The sequence below is a fragment of the Scyliorhinus canicula genome, chromosome 17, assembly GCF_902713615.1.
Source record: "Scyliorhinus canicula chromosome 17, sScyCan1.1, whole genome shotgun sequence".
Taxonomy (NCBI): Eukaryota; Metazoa; Chordata; class Chondrichthyes; order Carcharhiniformes; family Scyliorhinidae; genus Scyliorhinus; species Scyliorhinus canicula.
Window position 1 is genome coordinate 24415920 of NC_052162.1, and position 24021 is coordinate 24439940.

Sequence of the window (24021 nt, forward strand, 5' to 3'; positions counted from 1 at the left end):
CGCAGCTGTCCCGCACCTCCAGCTGTTCAACTACGGTAGTTACATCACCCAAACACATTGTTACACAATCACCTACATTCTTCCCTGTCTGTTGCAGGGCAAGGCAGTACAGAATAGAGAGTAGCAGTGGCGAACTGCTGGGGGATGTCGTGTTATTCACCCTGGGGTAACACGGACTGCAACTGGATGCAGTCGTACTGGAAAGCAGACAGCAAACTTAGACGTTGGTTCAATAAGATTTATTGAACTGGATCAGTGCACACAGTTGGCTGTGGGTTGACACTCTACTACTCTTAGTGTACTAACTATACCTAACTAGACCAGACTAGCTCTGAGCCACGTGTAGAAGGTGCTAACTGATATATACACCCTGACTGTCACTACAGTTGTCACCAGTGGAAAGAGATCGAGTGCTGATGCCTCGCGTGTTTCATAGTGGGAAACCCCCTCCAAGTGTTCTGTCTGGTGATTGGTCGTGCCCTGTCCTGTGTGTTGATTGGCTGCACTGGATGTATGTCACCGCCTGTCTGCATCTCATCATGTGCCTGAGTGCACATTATGACAGGGGGCAAGAGTGACAGCACCCCCTGAGCTTTGTGGAGGATCTAGTTATTGCATAGTGCCAGCAGCATCAGTGCCTATGGGATCCGACTTGGCTCAGAACGGTGCCAATCTCAGCATGTTCCCGGTGAATTAATCAATTCCCGGCACATCCTCATCCTACTATTTATCACGATGAACGGGCGTGGTGTGACCAGGGCCCTCTTGATTGCCACCTCAAACCCGACCCTCACAGTAACCTTCGCATATGGGTTCCTGCTACTTGACCTGCAACCACAAGAGCCTCAGGAAGAAGAGAGGGAGCCGATTTAACACAGCCACCGTCTCAGATACTGACACCAGAGTTGAGATTTGCACTTGGATGAGTCATTCGGGCATGAGTGATCTGTAACCAGGCCAGGGGTAAAGGATAGTTTGGTTACCTGCTCACCAGTTGGTGAGATAGTGGACAGGTAACGTTGCAGAGCACTCAGATGCACCCAAATGCGGGGGAACATTAATGGGCATGCAGAGCGAGAAGTTGGATACATTGATTGCCCCTTCATTGGAAAAAAGAAAAAATCTCTGCTGGCAGCCCTGAAGGAAACACATGTATATAAATTAATAGCCACAGCCACTGTAAATGTTTTAACTAAAATGTTTTCCTTGCCTTACTCTTGAGGTTCTTTTTGCGGCTGCTACAGATGCCAAAATTTCAGGGAGGACCTCCTTACTGAAGCATGGCCATTTCACATTTTGTCACTGTGGTTCAGGTCGGAGATCTGACCTCACCCCACCACTCCCTCTCCTGAAGCTTGGCCTGCTCTACCCTTTGCACATTCTCCAGGCCATTCTGCATTTCAAGGAAAGGTCCTGCTCCTGCACCCAGTTTTAGGAGCAACTGATGTGTGCAGAGGACTTGCAGTCAGCAAAAGGTAATTCCGCACCTGCCACCCCCACCCCCTGTCGAGTTTTGAAACAAGGACGGAATGTATCAAAACTGGGTAGAACTGTATCAATTAGGTGAAGAAATCACCCTGCAATCTAACTCTAAGTTGTTGCTTTTAAATAGTGCTGGAGTGGGCTTCTTCATTCTCCCTAATGTTTATTTAGCTGCGCTAGGTTAAGACAAGGCATTGGCTGGAGTTTGGAGCTGTGAAAAAGCAGCATTGACATCATGGACTGCCTACTCTGCATCGCTCCAGTAAACATTGGCTGCTTATGCACAAACAGCTTTGCAAGATAGCATCAAGTGTGCTTCATACCAGCACACCTGTCATGGAGAACATTTTAAATCCCTAACAACACTTGTATATTGAGCCCAAGTTCTTGCCAATAATGTTTCGTCGGCTCTTTCCTCTCATTAAAGCATTGACTTCTGCAGAACAGAAAAGGCCCTTCGGCCCGTCACCTCTGTGCTGGGCAAAAACAACCACCTAACTATTCTAATCCCATTTTCCAGTACTTGGCCTTGTAAGCCTTCTTAAATGTTATGAGACTCTCTGCCTCCACCACCCTTTCAGGCAGTGAATTCCAGACCCCCACCACCCTTTGGGTGAAAATATTTTTCCTCACATTCGCTGTAAACCTCCTGCCCATTACCTTAAATCTGTACCCCCGGGCATTGATCCCTCCACCAAGGGGAAACGTTTGCTCTGTCTACTCTATCTATACCTCTCAATTTTATACATCTCAATCATATCCTCCCTCAGTTTCCACTGCTCCAAGGGAAACAACCCTGTCAATCCAATCTCTCTTCCTAGCTAAAACTCTCCAGCCCAGGCAACATCCTGGTGAATCTCCTCTGCAACCTTTCCATTGCTATCTTATCCCTCCTATAATGTGGATTCCAGAACTGCACACAATACTCTAACTGTGGCCCAATCACGTTCTCCACAGTTCCAGCATAACCACCCTGCTCTTACTCTATGCTTCAGCTAATAAAGGCAGCACGGCAGCATTGTGGATAGCACAATCGCTTCACAGCTCCAGGGTCCCAGGTTCGATTCCGGCTTCGGTCACTGTCTGTGTGGAGTCTGCACGTCCTCCCCGTGTGTGCGTGGGTTTCCTCCGGGTGCTCCGGTTTCCTCCCACGGTCCAAAGATGTGCAGGTTAGGTGGATTGGCCATGATAAATTGCCCTTAATGTCCAAAATTGCCCTTAGTGTTGGGTGGGGTTACTGGGTTATGGGGATAGGGTGGAGGTGTTAACCTTGGGTAGGGTGCTCTTTCCAGGAGCTGGTGCAGACTCGATGGGCCGAATGGCCTCCTTCTGCACTGTAAATTCTATGTTCTATACCATATGCCTTCCTAACCACATTATTCACCTGCCTTGCCTCCTTAAGGGATGGGTGCACAGGCACACCTAGGTCCCTCTGATCCTTGGTGCTTCCCAGGGTCCTGCTGTTTAATATGTATTCCCTTGACTTGTTTGTCCTCCCAAGTGCACCACCTCACGCTTAATCCGGATTGAATTCTGTTTGACACTGATCCGCCCATCTGACCAGCCCGTCTATATCCTCCTGTAATCTGAGTCTACCCTCCTCACTATTTCCACCCCACCAACCCTCCTACATTCAAGTTTAGATATTGTATATAAACCGCAGACATCAAGGTGCTGGATTGCAGCTTTGCCAGTGGCAGGTGCTCTCCAGTCCCCTCACTGAAATGGTCACGTTCATGTTTGAGCATAGGCACGATGAGCCTGCACGACATTACTTCATAAGTAGGCATCACATCCAGTCTGACCTACTCCTCACCTGATGCTCTGTGCAAAAGCATTTACCATTGAATGGCAGCCGAGAGCAGAAATCCTAACTGGTTTATTTCTCTTCTCCCTAGTTCAGAGGTGGCATCGCCATTGCTGCTTTGGCGAGATCAGTGCACTCAGCTCTGAGCAAAGTTCAAACATCAAACTTTCCGGTGCTACATAATTCCGTTTCCTGCTGGAGAATATACATTGAGACCCAATGGGTACAGTTAAAATAAATCAGAATTAAAAGTTAACATTAAAGAGGACTCACCTTATTTTTCATATTCAATTTGATCCTAAGTTCCTAATGTGAATACATTGATTTCTAAGCACATGACTGTGTTTAGGATGGTTCCCCCTGATCTGTGGACTCTTGGGGTGGATCTTGGTTTATTGGTATACGTGATCTATCTTCCCTTAGACAAACAGTCGTCATATTCTGGCATGTTGACCACAAGGCCTTATGACATTGGAGCAGATATTGGTCACTCGGCCCATCGAGTCTGCTCCACCATTCAATGAGATCATGGCTGATTGATGATTGGGGCAGCAGGGTAGCATGGTGGTTAGCATAAATGCTTCACAGCTCCAGGGTCCCAGGTTCGATTCCCGGCTGGGTCACTGTCTGCGTGGAGTCTGCACATCCTCCCCCTGTGTGCGTGGGTTTCCTCCGGGTGCTCCGGTTTCCTCCCACAGTCCAAAGATGTGCGGGTTAGGTGGATTGGCCATGCTAAATTGCCCGTAGTGTCCTAATAAAAGTAAGGTTACATAGAACATAGAACATAGAACAGTACAGCACAGAACAGGCCCTTCGGCCCTCGATGTTGTGCCGAGCAATGATCACCCTACTTAAACCCACGTAACCCGTAACCCAACAATCCCCCCATTAACCTTACACTACGGGCAATTTAGCATGGCCAATCCACCTAACCCGCACATCTTTGGACTGTGGGAGGAAACCGGAGCACCCGGAGGAAACCCACGCACACACGGGGAGGATGTGCAGACTCCACACAGACAGTGACCCAGCCGGGAATCGAACCTGGGACCCTGGAGCTGTGAAGCATTGATGCTAACCACCATGCTACCGTGAGGCCCAGAGTTAAGGGGGGAGTTGTTGGGTTACGGGTATAGGGTGGATACGTGGGTTTGAGTAGGGTGATCATGGCTCGGCACAACATTGAGGGCCGAAGGGCCTGTTCTGTGCTGTACTGTTCTATGTTCTATGTTCTATGATCTGGGGCTGGACTTCCCGTTCTGGAGAACGGGAAATGCTCCCACCAGCGGATACTGGTCTCTGCTGGTAATAGGAGAGGTGCCCAGGTGTGATTCCCTTTACTTTACTATGCTGAATTATGCTTGGAGGAAAGTTTGCCGGAGAAAACTGTCGGTTTCTCAGTATCTGGCTGTCATTTCGAGCAGGTGCCTCAATACCGAGGTCTGGCAGCCTTCAACCCCACTCAGAAACCCCCCCTCCCCACCCAATCAAGCCCTCCCCCCCATCAGACCCCAATCAGAGATCCCCAACAGAGGGGGTCCCTTTTGGGGGGTCTCTGATGGGGGGTCTGATAGGGATCCTGATGGGGGGGGGCATCTGATTGGGGCTTGGGGGTCTTTGGTGGGGTCGGCTTGGGGGCAGGATTTGAGATTTGGGGGGAAGGGTAGCCTTCAAATGGATTTGTTGGGGCGGGCACTGCAGTTATGCATTGACCCCATTTACCCACCATGGGGTCCACTGCATCAGGGCCACGCTTGCACCAAATCCCATCATGAGGATTTCCCACTGTAGGGATCAGCGCATGGCCAGCGGGGGGGGGGGGGGGGGGGGGGGGGGGGGGCTACTCTCCGCTGTATCAGGAAATCCGCTACCAGCATCGGGCAATAGAGAACCATCCCCAATATAATCCAATCTACTCCACTTTCCTGCCTTATCTCCATAACCCTTAATTCCTTTACTGATTAATGACCTGTCTATCTCAAATTTGAACATACTTAACAACCCAGACTCTGCAGCTCTCTACAGTAAAGAATTCCACAAATTCACTATCTCTGAGAGAAGAAAATTTCTCTTCATTTCTGTTTTAACCTTACTCTGAGATAATGTCCTCTGGTTCTAGACTCTCTCACACGAGGAAACATCTTCCTGCATCTACCCTGTCAAGCCCCCTGAGAATCTGATATGTCCCAATAAGGTCACCTCTCATTCTTCTAAACTCCAATGAGTACAGGCCCAACATACTCAACCTCTCCTCATAAGAAATTGCTTAGAACAGGTTTAGTTCATACGACATCCAAAAATATTAGAGTAAACTGACTGAGTAAGACATCATCTATGTAATTGATTCTTTTTGTCCATTCTATTATCCCTTACTCTACACCTTTCCGCATGCATATTATCTGCTTTTTAACAACAATATGAAATGATAAGACCATAGACCATAAGAAATAGAAACAGGAGTTGCCTACTCTGCCACTCAATGGGATCATGGCTGATCCAACATTTCTCACGTGCACTTTCCTGCCTTTGTTTCGTAATCCTTGATTCCCTTACTCATCAAGAATCTAGCTACCTCAGCCTTAAATATACACAGGAATTCTGCCCTCACAGCTCTCTGACTAAGGTTCCAAAGACTTACGGACGTGGTGCTAAGAGAAGAAATTCCTCATCATTCCGTTTATTCTGAGACTATACCCTCTGGTCCTAGACTCTGCCATGAGGGGGAAACATCCTCTCAGTATTTACCCTGTCACGCCCCTTACGATATGTCCTATATCTTCCTGGCTCCCCGGTGTCACATTTGGGAGGTACTAATGATGCGCTGGGGTATCCCTCAAGGAAGTTCCGACAAAAGGGTTTACCCACTGTTATAACCCTGACGGGTCTTATAACGTAGAGGTGATCTATACCCCGTGGAGTTTACAGAATACGAGCTCCCTAATAAGGGGAGGCCCTTAACAAAGCTCATGTTCCTTTGTATAAATATAGAGTCAGTCAGTCAGGCACTGATTAGAGAAGACCCAGGCAGGAACTACTGGAGCTGTACATAATAGTTAGTGCATGAAATCAAATAAGTTTTTGTTTTTCTCTGCAACTTGGCACCCGTTGCAAAACTGGCGATGAGGTTGAAGACTGGTTCGCTATTGGCGCTCTGAGCCACCTCCCTTTTTTTCTTGGGTACAGGTTGGAAATTTTCTTTCATCGTGCCTCTTTTTGGACATTTGGATGTGTTTGATGCCGGACTGGAAGATTGGAATCAGTACGCACAGAGAATGCGGTACTTTCTCAAGGCCAATAATATTGCCAGACCGTCAGGTAGTCATTTTACTTACTGTCTATGGCGCACATACGTTCAGAGTGATATGGAACCTTCCCTAACCAGCGGCCTCAGACATTTTTGATGAGCTTGTGGAGTGAGTGGGGCAACATTTTAATCCAATCCTGTCGGTAATAGTACACTGGTACCAGTGTAACATCGCTGTAAGGACCCCTGGTGAGTCCATCACCGTGTTTTTAATCGAGGCTGTGAAAAATTGCTCAGTTCTGCACAATGGTGCCACCTTATCTGAAATGCTGCATGACCGCTTGGTTTGTGACATATTCAATGCGATCTCACAGAAGAAGCTGCTGGCCCAACCTTCCCTAATTTTGCAGCATGCTGGGCAGATTGTGCTCACCTGCGAAAACGTGGAACGAGGAGTGCAGGACATGCAAGGGATCGAGTTGAATGCCTGAGGACACACCCTCTCCCTGCCTGGGGTCCCTCCCTGTCCCGCCACCTTTCTCTGGGCCGAATATCGTAAAGGCCCGTCCTACTGGCCAAAGATTGAGTCTTCCCCGGAGTACATAGCGGGGAGCCAGGTCACTGTGGGAATTGTGTTTGCCGATCCCGGTGTGGCTGATGCCACGGCAGAAGCCGCCACCAGCCCAGGACCCATACTTTTCACTTAGATGAACCCCCATTAAGATTGCGGTCCGTGTGAATGGACACCTGCTAGACTTGGAGTTGGACGCCGGCTCAGCTGTTTCCGAGATCAGCTAGCAGACGTTTGACTGCATTGAGATGGGAGTTCAGAGCCTGGATTTGGCAAGTACCCAGGCCAGATTGGCTACGTACACAGGCGAGCTGTTGGATATTACTCTGACTCCAATGGTTTATGGGCACCAATCGGCGCGTCTCACTCATCTTGGTAAAAGGGCATGGGCCCAACGTGTTGGGCTGTGACTGGCTGTGTCACCTCCAGCTGCAGTGGCAGCACATTCTTCAGACAGATTCCAGTGGTTTGGCCGAGGTGTTGGGGAAATACCCCAAAGTGTTCAAGCACAGATTGGGGAGGATAAACGGGGCCATGACCCACTTACACGTCGACCCAGAAGACCCTCGATATTTCCGGGCTCGCCCGGCCCCCGGTGCCTTGCTCAAAACGGCGGAGACAGAGCTCAGTTGGTTGGAGGCCTTGGGTATCATCAGGCCTTCTGTTTCACTGATTGGGCAGCGCTGGCGATACCAGTCATGAAGCTGGACAAAATGGTTCATTTTTGCGGAGACTACAAGTTAACAGTAAACGCGGTTTTGCGGTAAGGCCGCTACCCCATTCACTGCATTGAGGACCTCTACACCAAGCTCTCTGGGGCCATTTGATCATGAAGCCTGACATGAGCCATGCCTCTTTGCAGCTTGAGTTGGATCCTGCCTCTCGCAAGTATATCATCATCAACACACACTGGGACCTATACGAATATACACGGCTACCTTTCTGAGTGTCTTCCACCTGCACTATATTTCAATGCATGATGGGGGGGCACCCTGAGGGGGCTCCCGTCCGTAGCTGCTCATTTAGATGACATGCTGGTCATGGGTGCTTCTGAAGAGAACCGCTTGGGTAGCCTGGAGGCTGTGTTCAAGCAGTTTGCTGAAGCTGGTGTCTGCCCACAGAGCCCACAGAGAGCCAAGTGTATGTTTAATGCAAAGGTGGTGGTCTACCTTGGCCATCGGGTGGATCGTGGCAGAGAAGGTCCATGCCATCCAGCAGGACGCCACCCCGATGAATGCCTCGGAGCTTCGATCTTTCCTCAGTCTCATTAGTTTTACGGGAAGTTCCTTTCAAACTTGGCCACCACATTGGCTCCCTTGCACCTCCTTTTGAAAAAGGATCACATTTGGACTTTGGACCGGCCTCAGGAAGCTGCTTTCCGGCAGGTAAGAGGTAAGTTGCCTTCCGGGGTACTCACCCATTTTGATCCTGCCAATCCCTTGTTTAACGCATTTGACACTTCCCCCTATGATACTGTGTCGCGTCAAATGGAGGACGGAAGGGAACGGCCAATAGCTTTTGCCTCAAATATGTTGGCTGCAGAGGAAAAAAAATACAAGCAAGTAGAGAAGGAAGGCCTGGTGATGATGTTTGCCGGGAAACACTTTCATCAGTATGTCTACAGCCGCCATTTTACGTTGGTTTCAGATCATAAACCCTTACTCAGACTTTTCAGAGAGGATAAAGCGACTCCGCGCATTGTTTCCGCAGTGCAGACTCGATGGGCTGAATGGCCTCCTTCTGCACTGTATGGATTCTATAATTTTTTTATTTTTTTTTTATAAATTTAGAATACCCAATTATTTTTTCCAATTAAGGGGCAATTTAGCGTGGCCAATCCACCTACTGTGCACATTTTTGGGTTGTGGGGGCGAAACCCACGCAGACACGGGGAGAATGTGCAAACTCCACACGGACAGTGACCCAGAGCCGGGATCGAACCTGGGACCTCAGCGCCGTGAGGCGGTTGTGCTAACCACTAGGCCACCGTGCTACCCGTATGGATTCTATGATAATAGTTTGGTTTAAATTCCAATTAAGGGACAATTTATTGTGGCCAATCCACCTACCCTGCACATCTTTGGATTTGTAGGGGTGAGACCCACGCAGACACGGGGAGAATGTGCAAATTCCACACGGAGAGTGACCCAGGGCCGGGATTGTCCTCGGCACCATGAGGCAGCAGTGCTAACCATTTCACCACCGTGCCGGCCATAATAGTTAATGAGTTAAATAAAATAATTTTTGTTTTTCTCTACAACTGGGTGTGGACTTGTTTTGTTGCCCGTTACAAAACCTGCCAATTGTCCTGATGGGCTAACATCCCCATAACGACTGCGCTGGGCTGGGGACCATCTGACAAAGCGATTACATTAAGATGGTTCTGCTAGTTTTACCCTGATCGTTACTCTGAAATAGTTAGAATGAGAAAAGCCCTTCTAACTCGATGGTAAGCATTTGTCAAAGCCAGGCCGGTCCCGCACGGCACAACCACAATCCCCCAAGGGACCCCCACACTTTGCCAACCAAGCACACACCCAAGCCAGACACTGGACATACCCTCCCCACCGGTGCAAGACCACCAACTCCCGCCCCATTTCTCCCTGCCCAAACCACCCCTCTCTTGGTCCAATCCCCCCACTTCCTCTCTGTTGGTACAATCCTAGTCCGCTGAAGCCCCGCCCCAAACTCCCCACTGCCTTCGGCGCCGGCTGGAATGGCGCCAACCCCTCCGGCATCAAACTAGCCCCCGAAAACTTGAAGAATTCCTCACTTTCGGGGGCTGTTGACGCCGGAGCGGTTGCCGGTTTTCCCGCTGGCGTGGGGTCTTAGTCCCCAGAAGGGGGAATCCTGCCCATTGAATTGCTCAAACATCAATCATCATCTGATTTTCCCAGAATTTCTAGAAGTATGCCAACAAGTCCACTCAATAAGGATGTCTGTTGATTATGGACAACATAATAAGAATCAATGATCTGTCGCCCCTTGTAATGAAGAGAACGATTAGCCTGCCTTTTATTGGCCGTTTTGGGCCTTGTAATTAGACTGGAGTCAGTCGAGATCATTTGTCAGTATGTTGATGCCAGCTCCAGTATCCATTTTAAAGGTTGTATTGATGCCTTTAACTTGCACTGTAACTGACCAATGGGCTTGACTAAGACTATTAACTTCCCCTAGAAACTTTCATCGTTGCCTTGATATCCAATTCCTTGGATGGACTGTGTTTCAGAAATATTTCCTTCTCTTCTACCTCGGTTGAAGTCGTTGGATTTATAGAAATGCTAGAAATGTCCAGTCTTCCTGTACTGGAACCATTCCGCACCCCTTGCTGGGCGCCTATGTTGCTCTTCAACGTAAGCATCTCAAAATAACTGGCACTGCGGAGTTTCCTACCCGTTTGCCCAATTTGGTAAGCTTTCATGTGGGTGAGGGGGGGGGGGGGGGGGGGGGGGGTCACGATCCATGCACCTGCCCAGTCAACTGAGTCATGTGAAGGTTCGGAGTTAATCGAATTGTAGGCCAGTTTAGTTCCCTGAACTCAGCCTGCCTTGCACACTGGACCGCTTAGTCTAAAGTAAGGTGATGTGCAGAAAGTCAGAGAGTTTTTCATCTCGGTTGCCCATGATTATGCAATCATGGATGAGCTCCTCCTTCAGTGTCCTGTCTTCAAGAGCTAGCTTGGCGATATAGGTTGGTTAAAAATAATTCAACTGATTCCCTCAACTGTGACCTTTGGTTAACACGTGAACTTTCTATTACTAAGTTTTGCTTCAGGCTAAAATAGGTGTCAGGGAAGCCTTGATAACATTGTCAAAATCCACGGTGTCCTGCCTCAGGGCAGTGATGTCTGCAACTGGGCCTCCAGCCTTCATTCATACAGCATAAAGAATGAAACTTGCTGGAAATATTTGCTCCTTTGCATGAAGGCCTGAAGCTGCTTGATGTTGAAAGAGCACGCGCAGAAGCAATGTTTATCCATTGACAGTTCAACTAGCTGTAAGGGACTTCCTTCATGAGGGTGCACAGTTTCAAAATAAGGGATTGCCCGTTTAAGTTGGAGAGGAGGAGGATTTTTTTTCTCTCAAAGGGCTGTTAATCTTTGGAATTCACGACCCCAGAGAACAGTGGAGGCTGTGCCAATGAATATAATCAAAGCTGAGTTGGCCGATCTATAAGGGGGTTAAGATAATGGGGGGAGGGGGGAGCGGGAAGAGGTGGAATGTGGGGGAGACAGGCAGGAAAGTGGAGTTAAGGTCACAGTCAGATCAGCCATGATTTTATTGAATGTTGGAGCAGGTTCGAGGGGCTCAATAGCTTAATTCTGCTCCTATTTCTAACAATTGATGGATGTGTCACGTCAGATTGTAGTCTCTTAACTGTGTATTGTCTTTTGTTGACAGATGCTCTTCAGATTCAGTGTGTCACTTTGGAACATCCAAAACAGAAAAGGGTCACCAGGAAGATGTCTTTGATACCTGTAATAATGACATTTTCTAATCTGTTTTATGGTCTTGCTTTCCCGTTCCTGAAGATCACATAGTTATGCTGGAGTATAGGAGCTATTCAAATAGTCTTTTTTAATGTCTGAATGTTGATAGTGAGTGTTGACAAGCTACATTACCTCAGAGGGCCACAAACACAGAGGAACATAGGAACAGGAGTAGGCCATTCAGCCCCTCGGGCCTCTCCGCCATTCAATCCGATCATGGCTTCAATGCCCTTTACACCCACTATCCCCATAACCCTTTATGTTATTGTTAATCAGAAATCTATCAATCTCTGCTTTAAACATCGGAGGCAATTTTAACCCGTACTAACCATCAGTGAGAAAGGGCTCAGAATCCGGAGGGTATCGGAAAACCACGATTCGCTCCGGCATGATTGGGATTTCTGATTTTCTGCCCCCCTCACGAAACCCATCGCAGGAGCCCGGGACCCAATTTTAATATATTAATGTGTCATTAATGTGCACTCAGTCCGGACCTTCTCCCCTCACTGATCTGTGCGTCAGTTCCCAGTCAGCTGCACACAAATGCCCTTTGATTACAGATGCGTTTTGTGCGAGTGCCCACGTTCATGTAAACTTGAACCAGGACCAGGTGAACCAGGACGGCAGTGCCATGGGCTTCGCCCGCTCAGCAGGCATTCCCCAGGTGCAGGGTTTGATAGACTGCACCTACATGGCGCTGCGGTCTCCATGGCATCATGCAACGCCATTTATGAACCGTATGGGATGACTTTTGCAAGGAATTCCACTTCCTCAATGTCCAACTCATTTGTGACCACATGATGCGCATAATGCAGGTGTGCGCCCGTTTCCCGGGGAGCGCCATGACAGTTACATCTTGGGGTGCTCTGAGATTCCAGATGTATTTGAGGGAGAACAGTGGCTGGAGGGTTGACTTCTCGGGGAGGAGCATAGTGGCCCCTGGGCACCCAAAGGGGTGAGGATTGGCAGGAGCACAGCCCAGGGCCCTCCATCCAAGGGAACCTGGGGCTGTTCAGCCCATCTGAAGCTCCCTTCTCTGTGAAGGGTACCCACTCAAGTGTGGCATCTCGCAGGCTGATGACGCCAGTGAGGAGGTGACAAACACCTCCAGCTGTTGTCTGACTGCCCGACGATGTAATTGTTGTGGATTCTCTCTGGGAAGTATGCACACACATGCATTATCGTCATCTGGTTGTTGCACACAAGCTGAATGCTGAGGGAGTGGAACCCCTTTCTGTTAACGTCGGGCATTCCCAGATGGCCCAGTGAGCACGGGGCAACATACGTTCCATCTATTGCTCCCGGACAAGGGGCATCCTGGCGATGGCGGAGAAACCTGCTGCCCAGAGATCTTCGTGGGCTTGGTCCATGTCAAAGATGATGTCAATTTCCGCCCGGGCAAACAGGGTATCTGTGACTTGCTGGATGCACCTATGGGTGTGGCCTGTGAGATACCACACAGGTCCCCACTCGAGCCCTGTTCAGAGCTGCAGTGACCTTGACGGCCACCGGGAGTGGGTATCCTCCTCCTTTATGTGGTATCATGTCGGCGAGGGCATGGCACAGATGCCACACCACCTCCTTGTTGAGGTGGATTCTCTTGCGGCATATTCTGCATGTCTTTTTTTCAAATGACCAGCGACGCCCGTACAGCCTGGGCCGTCGCGGGACTCCCCCACTGGGTCTCACCCTGGCCTGATGGGTGTCCAGGTCCTCGGGGTGTGGGGTGGGGTCCAGCACATGGTCTGCCACCTCGAGCATCTGCAGACGCTGCTGCCATCTCCGACTTCTGGCTGTCCAGCCCAGCAGCAGCACCACTAGGGCAAGTTCTGGGTCTGAAATCCCTGCCATGGCGTTCAATATCTGTAAGGCATTGGGAGAGGGTATTTGCTGACAGACAGTGGTGGCTCCCACCCCAGGACCCTCCATTCCCCCATTGATGTCCCCCCCCCCCCTCCCTCACACCCAGCACGTTATGCCCAGGCATAATTCTCCCCACCTTTGGGAGACAGCCCCGCACCGGAGCGGTTGGCACCAGAAGACTGGCGCAAAAAAACGGCGCCCCTCACTGGACCTCAGACCCTGTACCCGGACACCCGCTCATAACGGCATCTGGACTGGGCACTGGTCCTCTCCCCTTGCCACTCACCCACCCTCTAACTGTGGACATGTCCCCGGAGCTGTGTCCTATCCCCTGGGTGTACAGACGTTGGCTGCTGCGTTTGTGGAGTTGCAATAGCCTTCAGCTGCACGGCTAGAGGCCTCGTCAGTTGGAGGGGATAATGGGTGGTCAGTGGGGCAGCGTCAAGGGTTGCCCCAGGAACGGGTACACGTGATCCAGGGATTGGCACGGTGGGGCCGCGTGTGGTTGACCCCCCCCATTGCCTCACCCCTACACTTCCATGGTGGCCCTCCCCTGCGGAGGGACCCCCAACCCCCAGCTGAGGGTCCCCCACACCCGTACGAGCATTGGCAAGCCCAGCAACCCGGGCGCTTTGCCTGTGGGCTACTCACCTCCTCGGCCCCCCCCCCCCATAGAAGCCCTTCCGCCAGATTCACGTTTTTCAAAAGGAGTACTAATCGGTGCCAGCGTGACCACGTGTTGGGGAGGCCGATGAATGACTGGAGGCCATTTGATGTGGGGTCGCTCCCATTAATTGTATGGAAATAGGGTTTAAGTGGTGATAATTGGTTTCTCGCCATGCTGCGGCGAGATCCCGATTTCGCTTAGGGGAGTTGGCCGGTTGCATTGCAAACTGCCGCCTGGCGCGATTCTCGTTTTCGGCCTCTCCTGTTATTCAATGGACTAGATTTACTCGAGCGAGACGCAACGAGACCGGAGAATCGCGTCCTTTGTCTCCCAAATGGAGAATCTCACCCTAAGTCATTCTTGCTGAATCATATTAGCTATTGTATCGTTTTTACATGACAACCTATAAAATAGCGTGGGCTGGGCTAAGTGCCGGCTCAAACAGAAAATTTGCGGGAGGTTTGCGATGGAAAAATCAGCACCAGCCCCTCAACAATTGCAGGACCAGTGGGGAGCTAGCAGCAGCGCTGGGTGAAACTCCCGCTACCGCGCCGAACCATGCTGATGCCCTGCTTTGAGTTGTTAGATCTGTTTGATGTCTATCCCATTTAGCACGGTGGTAGTGTCAGACAACACGATAGACGATATCCTCAAAGTGAAGACGGGACTTTGTCTCCACAAGGACTGTGTGGTGGTCGCTGCTACCGATACAGTCATGGACAGATACATTTGTGGCAGGCAGGTTGGCGAGGATGCGGTCTAGTATGTTTTTCCCTTTTGTTTGTTCCTTCACCCATAGTCCCATTCTAGCAGCAATGTCCTTTACCTGGCTAACTCAGCCTGTGGTGGTACTACTGAGCCACTGTTGGTGATGGACATTGACGTTCCCCATCTGGAGTACACTCGGTGCACTTGCCACCCTCAGTGCCTCCTGCAGGAGGAGTACAGATTCATCAGCTGAAGGGGGACAATGGCGGTTCCCTTGCCCATGTTTGACCTGAGACTTCATAGGATCTAGAGTTGATGTTCAGGACTCCCGGGGCATCTCCATCCCATCTGTATACCACTGTGTTGCCATCTCTGCTGGCTCTGTCCTGCCGACGGCACAGGACATACGCAGGATAGGTGATGGTGATGTCTGGGACTTTATCTGTAAGGTATGATTCTGCATCAGGCTGTTGAATGACTAGTCTGGGAGACAGCTCTCCCAATTTTGACACAAGCTCCCAGCTGCTAATAAGGAGGAATTTGCAGGGTTGACAGAGCTGGGATTTGTATCGTTGTTTCGGTTCCAAGGTTGATGCCGAGCGGTTCATTTAGTTTTATTCCTTTGTGTTCCATTCATAGTGGTTTTGACACAACTGAGTGACTTGTTCAGCCATTTCAGAGGGTATTTAAGAGTCAAAACATTGCTGTGTCTGGAGTCACATGTAGACCAGATCCGGTAATGATGGCAGATTTCCTTCCCTGAAGGACATTAGTGAACCAGATGGTCATTTTTACGACAATCGACAATGGTTTCATGGTCATCATAAGACTTAATTCCAGATATTTTATTGAGTTTTTAAATTCTACCATTTGCCAAGAGTTAGCATATATCCCACCAGATTCCCCATAGTGGAATTCTCTAATGGATTTTCTGCAATGGAAGTGAACTGTGATGGGCATTAAATCCTGCAGCCCCTCTGCGATTCAATTAAAAAATGATAGTTGTTACATCAACTGCTTATATTTATAGTCAATTGGTAGTACAGGATGTGAGTACTGTATTGCTGAAAAGAGGGGCATGTTGAAACTTTTTGTCTTTTACTCATCAGGCCACTTTACAAGTATCTCAATATAAGGGGAAAACAACAATTTATACTGTGTGAGAAGAGAATGCTGATTGGTTGGCAAGTTAACTCTGATTAGTAGAGACATTGTTATGGAGGATGCATCAGTTGATACTAACTGATAGTTAACTGACAAGCATTGTTTGAAATTTAAACCAGGCAGCATGACCCTAATTGTACCTGAGGAATGAGTCAGCAAATGGCTGTGCAAGATGGCAAACTTCAACATGTCCCTTTTTTCAGCAATCCTTGTACTTTATATTGTAGTTTCTGTGCAGATGCTATAAAATAGTCGAAGGTATAATTGAAATATATTTTATTACACATATATGATTTGTTTATTTTAAATAAATTTCCTTTTATTTCTAAACCTTTAAAATTATATGAAAGATGTTTTTATGTAAGATTGAATCTTTTTGTATTCTTTTGAGTTCCTTTGTTTATGAAAATGAAAAATGAAATGAAAATCGCTTATTGTCACGAGTAGGCTTCAATGAAGTTACTGTGAAAAGCCCCTAGTCGCCACAATCCTGCGCCTGTTTGGGGAGGCTGGTACGGGAATCGAACCGTGCTGCTGGCCTGCTTGGTCGGCTTTAAAAGCCAGCGATTTAGCCCAGTGAGCTAAACCAGCCCCTAAAGTTATTTAATACTAACTTTTATTTCTAAAAGTTTTAAAATGATGTGAAAGGTTTGTTATTAACTATTTTTTCAGTAGGTTTATTACACTTTCAATGTCCAGTGTAATCTATTTTACATTGGTGGATTTATCTTTAAGTGCCGTCTGGAATGGACATGGTTTTGAGTTTCCAATGAGGATTTATGCCTGCTGGGATCAGATAGTTGGTAAATCGATGTTACAGCCCTGTGTTTGATGGCAAGCACCCAGATGGGACAATAGCATTGGAAAATTCCCCATTATGTTCTGAACATAACCAGCAGGATGACGTTTTCTGCATTATATCCATTAACTTTTCGAAATCAGCACATTAGATGAGTCACCATGAACAAGTGGATCGGATTTGTTAATAGTGGTTCAAGAAGATAAACAATTTGTTTTTACAGTAATGATTTGATGTGCATTTTGCAATTTTGCTGCTTTACAGCTGCACTCACCGCTATTCTTGTTCTCTGCGTCAGTGTTTCACACCCTCGGGTCAGGTTCAGCATGGGTGTGACGTAAAACAAACCCCCCCCCCCCCACCCCCCGGTTGCTCATGAGGCAATCATTTTCACAAGAGTATCTTCGTTGCTTCAAGGCGATGTGTTCATTCCTCAGACCATCCCTGCAGTTGCTCGGGCCCCGATTTTAACTCCCTCTGCCTGGCGGGAACTTTACTCACTCTGAGCTTGCTGCCTTTTTACTGTGTCTGATCTTAACCTTCTCTTCAGTGAGCCTGACACCCTGAGGAAGGCAGTGGGACCCTTTTTAAATCCGGAGATCAGGGCCTATGTTGTTGTTGGGACCTGTTCTGCATTTTTAATTGGAGGCCTGGGAAGGCAAGCATCAATGCTTTCCCTGTCAGGAGTAACCTGTCAGGAGTTAGGCTGTCGTTCAAAAGCTGGGCAGCAAGGTCAATTGATACATTTTCTTCAAGGATATTCTGGGCCTTACAAGGAAGTCAAAAGCCTCTGGTACCCCCCCCCCCCCTCCCCCCCCCCCCCCCACCCCCTCACAGCTTCTGATTGAGCCCGACGCGACCTCCAACCCCCCCAACATTCCACCATCCCCCAGTGTCATTGACTGCTGGGAGAAATCCTGTGGGCCTTCGCTGAGGCCTGGTGTTGTTGAATTCCCTATCCCACCTGCTGGCCTCAGTCTGGGTGCACATTGGAGACAATTTACGATAAACTAAAATGGGCTGGGCCTCCTCAGGCGCGCTATCTGTATTTGGGGCTTACATACTTTGTACAAGGAGCAAGAGTAGGCCCCTCTAGCCAGCTCCGCCATTTAATAAGATCATGGCTGATCTGATAGTAAGCTCATATCTGCATCCCGCCCACCCCTGATAACCTAACACCCCCTTGTTTACCAAGTCACTATCCACCTCGGCCTTAAAAATATTCAAAGCCTCTGCTTCCACTACCTTGTCAGGAAGAGAGTTCCAAAGACTCTCAACCCTCTGAGAGAAGAACATTGCCTCACCTCCATTTTAAATGGGTGACCCCTTACCTTTAATGATGTGGAGATGCCGGCGTTGGACTGGAGCCTCACCTGATGGAGCTGCGCTCTGAAAGCTAATGATACCAAATAAACCTGATGGACTTTAACCTGGTGCTGTAAGACTTCTTACTGTGCCCTTACTTTTAAACACTGACCCCTAGTTTTAATTCTCCCAGGGGGCAGCACGGTAGCATTGTGGATAGCACAAATGCTTCACAGCTCCAGGGTCCCAGGTTTGATTCCGGCTTGGGTCACTGTCTGTGCGGAGTCTGCACATCCTGCCCATGTGTGCGTGGGTTTCCTCCGGGTCATAGAACATAGAACATAGAACATAGAACGATACAGCGCAGTACAGGCCCTTCGGCCCTCGATGTTGCACCGACATGGAAAAAAAAACTAAAGGCCATCTAACCTACACTATGCCCTTATCATCCATATGCTTATCCAATAAATTTTTAAATGCCCTCAATGTTGGCGAGTTCACTACTGTTGCAGGTAGGGCATTCCACGGCCTCACCACTCTTTGCGTAAAAAACCCACCTCTGACCTCTGTCCTATATCTATTACCCCTCAATTTAAGGCTATGTCCCCTCGTGCTAGCCACCTCCATCCGCGGGAGAAGGCTCTCGCTGTCCACCCTATCTAACCCTCTGATCATTTTGTATGCCTCTATTAAGTCACCTCTTAACCTTCTTCTCTCTAACGAAAACAACCTCAAGTCCATCAGCCTTTCCTCATAAGATTTTCCCTCCATACCAGGCAACATCCTGGTAAATCTCCTCTGCACCCGTTCCAAAGCTTCCACGTCCTTCCTATAATGAGGCGACCAGAACTGTACGCAATACTCCAAATGCGGCCGTACCAGAGTTTGGTACAGCTGCATCATGACCTCATGGCTCCGGAACTCAATCCCTCTACCAATAAAGGCCAACACACCATAGGCCTTCTTCACAACCCTATCAACCTGGGTGGCAACTTTCAGGGATCTATGTACATGGACACCGAGATCCCTCTGCTCATCCACACTACCAAGAATTTTACCATTAGCCAAATATTCCGCATTTCTGTTATTCTTTCCAAAGTGAATCACCTCACACTTCTCCACATTAAACTCCATTTGCCACCTCTCAGCCCAGCTCTGCAGCTTATCTATGTCCCTCTGTAACCTGCAACATCCTTCCGCACTGTCTACAACTCCACCGACTTTAGTGTCGTCTGCAAATTTACTCACCCATCCTTCTGCGCCCTCCTCTAGGTCATTTATAAAAATGACAAACAGCAACGGCCCCAGAACAGATCCTTGTGGTACGCCACTCGTAACTGAACTCCATTCTGAACATTTCCCATCAACTACCACTCTCTGTCTTCTTTCAACTAGCCAATTTCTGATCCACATCTCTAAATCACCCTCAATCCCCAGCCTCCGTATTTTCTGCAATAGCCGACCGTGGGGAACCTTATCAAACGCTTTACTGAAGTCCATATACACCACATCAACTGCTCTACCCTCGTCTACCTGTTCAGTCACCTTCTCAAAGAACTCGATAAGGTTTGTGAGGCATGACCTACCCTTCACAAAACCATGCTGACTATCCCTAATCATATTATTCCTATCTAGATGATTATAAATCGTATCTTTTATAATCCTCTCCAAGACTTTACCCACCACAGACGTTAGGCTCACCGGCCTATAGTTACCGGGGTTATCTCTACTCCCCTTCTTGAACAAAGGGACCACATTTGCTATCCTCCAGTCCTCTGGCACTATTCCTGTAGCCAATGATGACCTAAAAATCAAAGCCAAAGGCTCAGCAATCTCTTCCCTGGCTTCCCAGAGAATCCTAGGATAAATCCCATCCGGCCCCGGGGACTTATCTATTTTCACCTTGTCCAGAATTGCCAACACTTCTTCCCTACGCACCTCAATGCCATCTATTCTAATAGCCTGGGTCTCAGCATTCTCCTCCACAATATTATCTTTTTCTTGAGTGAATACTGACGAAAAGTATTCATTTAGTATCTCGCTTATCTCCTCAGCCTCCACACACAACTTCCCACCACTGTCCTTGACTGGCCCTACTCTTACCTTAGTCATTCTTTTATTCCTGACATACCTATAGAAAGCTTTTGGGTTTTCCTTGATCCTACCTGCCAAAGACTTCTCATGTCCCCTCCTTGCTCGTCTCAGCTCTCTCTTTAGATCCTTCCTCGCTTCCTTGTAACTATCAAGCGCCCCAACTGAAACTTCACGCCTCATCTTCACATAGGCCTCCTTCTTCCTCTTAACAAGAGATTCCACTTCTTTGGTAAACCACGGTTCCCTCGCTCGACCCCTTCCTCCCTGCCTGACTGGTACGTACTTATCAAGAACATGCAATAGCTGTTCCTTGAACAAGCTCCACATATCCAGTGTGCCCAACCCTTGCAGCCTACTTCTCCAACCAACACATCCTAAGTCATGTCTAATGGCATCATAATTGCCCTTCCCCCAGCTATAACTCTTGCTCTGCGGGGTATACTTATCCCTTTCCATCACTAACGTAAAGGTCACCGAATTGTGGTCACTGTCTCCAAAGTGTTCACCTACCTCCAGATCTAACACCTGGCCTGGTTCATTACCCAAAACCAAATCCAAAGTGGCCTCACCTCTTGTTGGCCTGTCAACATATTGTGTCAGAAAACCCTCCTGCACACATTGTACAAAGAACGACCCATCCAATGTACTCGAACTATATCTTTTCCAGTCAATATTAGGAAAGTTAAAGTCTCCCATAACAACTACCCTGTTACTTTCGCTCTTTTCCAGAATCATCTTCGCCATCCTTTCCTCTACATCTCTCGAACTATTAGGTGGCCTATAGAAAACTCCCAACAGGGTGACCTCTCCTTTCCTGTTTCTAACCTCAGCCCATACTACCTCGGAAGAAGAGTCCCCATCTTGCATCCTTTCTACCACCGTAATACTGTCCTTGACTAGCAGCGCCACACCTCCCCCTCTTTTGCCCCCTTCTCTGACCTTACTAAAGCACCTAAACCCCGGAACCTGCAACAACCATTCCTGTCCCTGCTCTATCCATGTCTCTGAAATGGCCACAACATCGAAGTCCCAGGTACCAACCCATGCTGCCAGTTCCCCTACCTTATTTCGTATACTCCTGGCATTGAAATAGACACACTTCAAACCACAGACCTGAACACTGTCGCCCTCTTGCGAAGTCAAAACTGTGCTCCTGACCTCTCTACTCTCAATCTCTCGCACCCCAAAACTACAATCCAGGTTCCCATGCCCCTGCTGAATTAGTTTAAACCCCCCCAAAGAGTACTAACAAATCTCCCCCCCAGGATATTGGTGCCCCTCAGGTTCAGATGTAGACCATCCTGTCTATAGAGGTCCCACCTTCCCCAGAAAGAGCCCCAGTTATCCAGAAATCTGAATCCCTCCCGCCTGCACCATCCCTGTAGCCACGTGTTTAATTGCTCTCTCTCCCTATTCCTCATCTCACTATCACGTGGCACGGGCAACAACCCAGAGATAACAACTCTGTTTGTTCTCGCTCTGAGCTTCCACCCTAGCTCCCTAAAGGCCTGCCTGACATCCTTGTCCCCTTTCCTACCTATGTCGTTAGTGCCAATGTGGACTACGACTTGGGGCTGCTCCCCCTCCCCCTTAAGGACCCGGAAAACACGATCCGAGACATCACGTACCCTTGCACCTGGGAGGCAACATACCAAACGTGAGTCTCTCTCGCTCCCACAAAATCTCCTATCTGTGCCCCTGACTATTGAGTCCCCAATTACTAATGTTCTACTCCTTTCCCCCCTTCCCTTCTGAGCAACAGGGACAGACTCCGTGCCAGAGGCCCGTACCCCATGGCTTACCCCTGGTAAGTCGTCCCCCCCACAAGTATCCAAAACGGTATACTTGTTACTCAGGGGAACGACCGCAGGGGGTCCCTGCACTGACTGCTTCTTCCCAATCCCTCTTACAGTTACCCATCTATCTCCAGTCTTTGGTGTAACTACTTCCCTGAAGCTCCTATCTATGACCCCCTCTGCCTCCCGAATGATCCGAAGTTCATCCAGCTCAAGCTCCAGGTCCCTAACACGGTTTTTGAGGAGCTGGAGTTGGGTGCACTTCCCACAGATGAAATCAGCAGGGACACTGACGGCGTCCCTCACCTCAAACATTCTGCAGGAGGAGCATTGTACTGCCTTCCCTGACATCCCCTCTAGATTAAAAAAAAACAAGAAAAAGAAAAAGAACGGAAGAGCTTACCTGATATTACCTCAAACCCTGATCCCGCTGAAAGGTAAGCAAATTTAAAGGCACTCACTCACCTTCACGACAGGCCCCTGCTCCCGCTTCCCAACCACCGTGGGGTGGGGGGGTTGGTTAGAGGAGGAGGTAGGGTGGGAAACACTCACAAAGTGTTTCGGGTTTAACTGTCACTTGCCAACAGCCCCTCCACAAACCACCTTCAACTTAGGCTGACCGCACTGCACGTATGCAAATTTCCCCAGAACAGCTGATCAGTAGCTCTGCTCTGCTGCCCTCTGCTGGTTCTCCGGTTTCCTTCCACAGTCCAAAGATGTGCAGGTTAGGTGGATTGGCCATGATAAATTGCCTTAGTATCCAAAATTGCCCTTAGTGTTGGGTGGGGTTACTGGGTTATGGGGATAGGGTGGAGGTGTTGACCTTGGGTAGGGTGCTCTTTCCAAGAGCCGGTGCAGACTCGATGGGCCGAATGGCCTCCTTCTGCACTGTAAATTCTATGAAAGAAGAAACATCCTCTCCACATCCACCCTCAGGATCTTACAGGTTTCAATCAAGTTACCTCTCACTCTTCCACACTCCAGTGGACACAAGCCTAACCTGACGTCCAACCCTTGACTTTCCCTTTGTAAAATCATGCTGACAATGGTGGATTGAGCTTTGTCTTTCCAAATTTTCTCCACTCTAATGATTGATTCCAACAACATCACCACCACAGAGGTCAAGCTAACCGGTCTATAGTTTCCTACTCATTGCCTCTCTCCTTGCTAAATAATCTAATGGGCTGGATTCTCCGGACCCACAGCTAAGTGTTTCTCGGTGACGCGCCATTTGTTGGCGGCAGGATTCTCTGTTCCCGCTGCTGTCAATGGAAGGCACTGCGCGATGCCAGGAAGCCCACGGGCGGGGGTGCGTGCTGCCGGCGGGAACAGGGAATCCCAATGACCAGAGAATTCCGTAAACGTTTGACCAGATATAAAGGGAATGTTGATGGAGCAATACCACTCACTGATGCGATATTGGTTGCTGACTGAGTCCTCACAACCCGAGTCCAAAGCTTTTCCAAAGTGAAGGCAGAAAGGAAGATTAGAGCTTGGGGCAGCTTTCATCATCCTTGGGAAACTCATTACCAGGCTTCCTTGGTGGGATCATGCAAATAGGCTGGATCTGTGGAGAGAGAAACAAAGGGGAGGGCAGGGGGGGCCTGGAGAGGGGGAGGGGGGTATTCTGTGGGCGGGAAAACTGGAGGGGGTGAGGAATCCAACGTGAGTGTCCAAATGGCTTTTGTGCCGGCAGAAAATCCCAGTCTCTGTTTTTAGGGGCTGGTTTAGCACAGGGCTAAATCGCTGACTTTTGAAGCAGACCAAGGCAGGCCAGCAGCGCGGGTTCAATTCCAGTACCGGCCTCCCTGAACAGGGGCTGGAATGTGGCGACTCGGGTCTTTTCACAGTAACTTCATTTGAAGCCTACTTGTGACAAGAAGCGATTTTCATTTCATTTCATTATTTCAGTTTTCCAGCATCTGCAGAATTTTCCATTTTTTGTAGAGAAATGGTTGGGCTTTGTGGGTGAGGGTTGGGGAGTTGCTTTAGAGGCTGGAAAGTCTAGTAATAGTTCCACGAGATTCGCGTA

General features: G+C 48.8%; 1 protein-coding gene across 4 annotated transcripts in view; it reads left to right on the forward strand.

Moving 5' to 3' along the window:
• The window catches only part of c17hxorf65 (chromosome 17 CXorf65 homolog), an 81262-nt gene that overhangs the window by 27675 nt on the left and 29566 nt on the right, over positions 1 to 24021 (forward strand). For all 4 annotated transcript variants that reach the window (XM_038776003.1, XM_038776002.1, XM_038776001.1 and 1 more), the window contains one exon: positions 11505 to 11581. In XM_038776003.1, coding sequence (XP_038631931.1) covers positions 11505 to 11581 — 77 coding nt within the window. The remainder of the gene's footprint in view (positions 1 to 11504; positions 11582 to 24021) is intronic.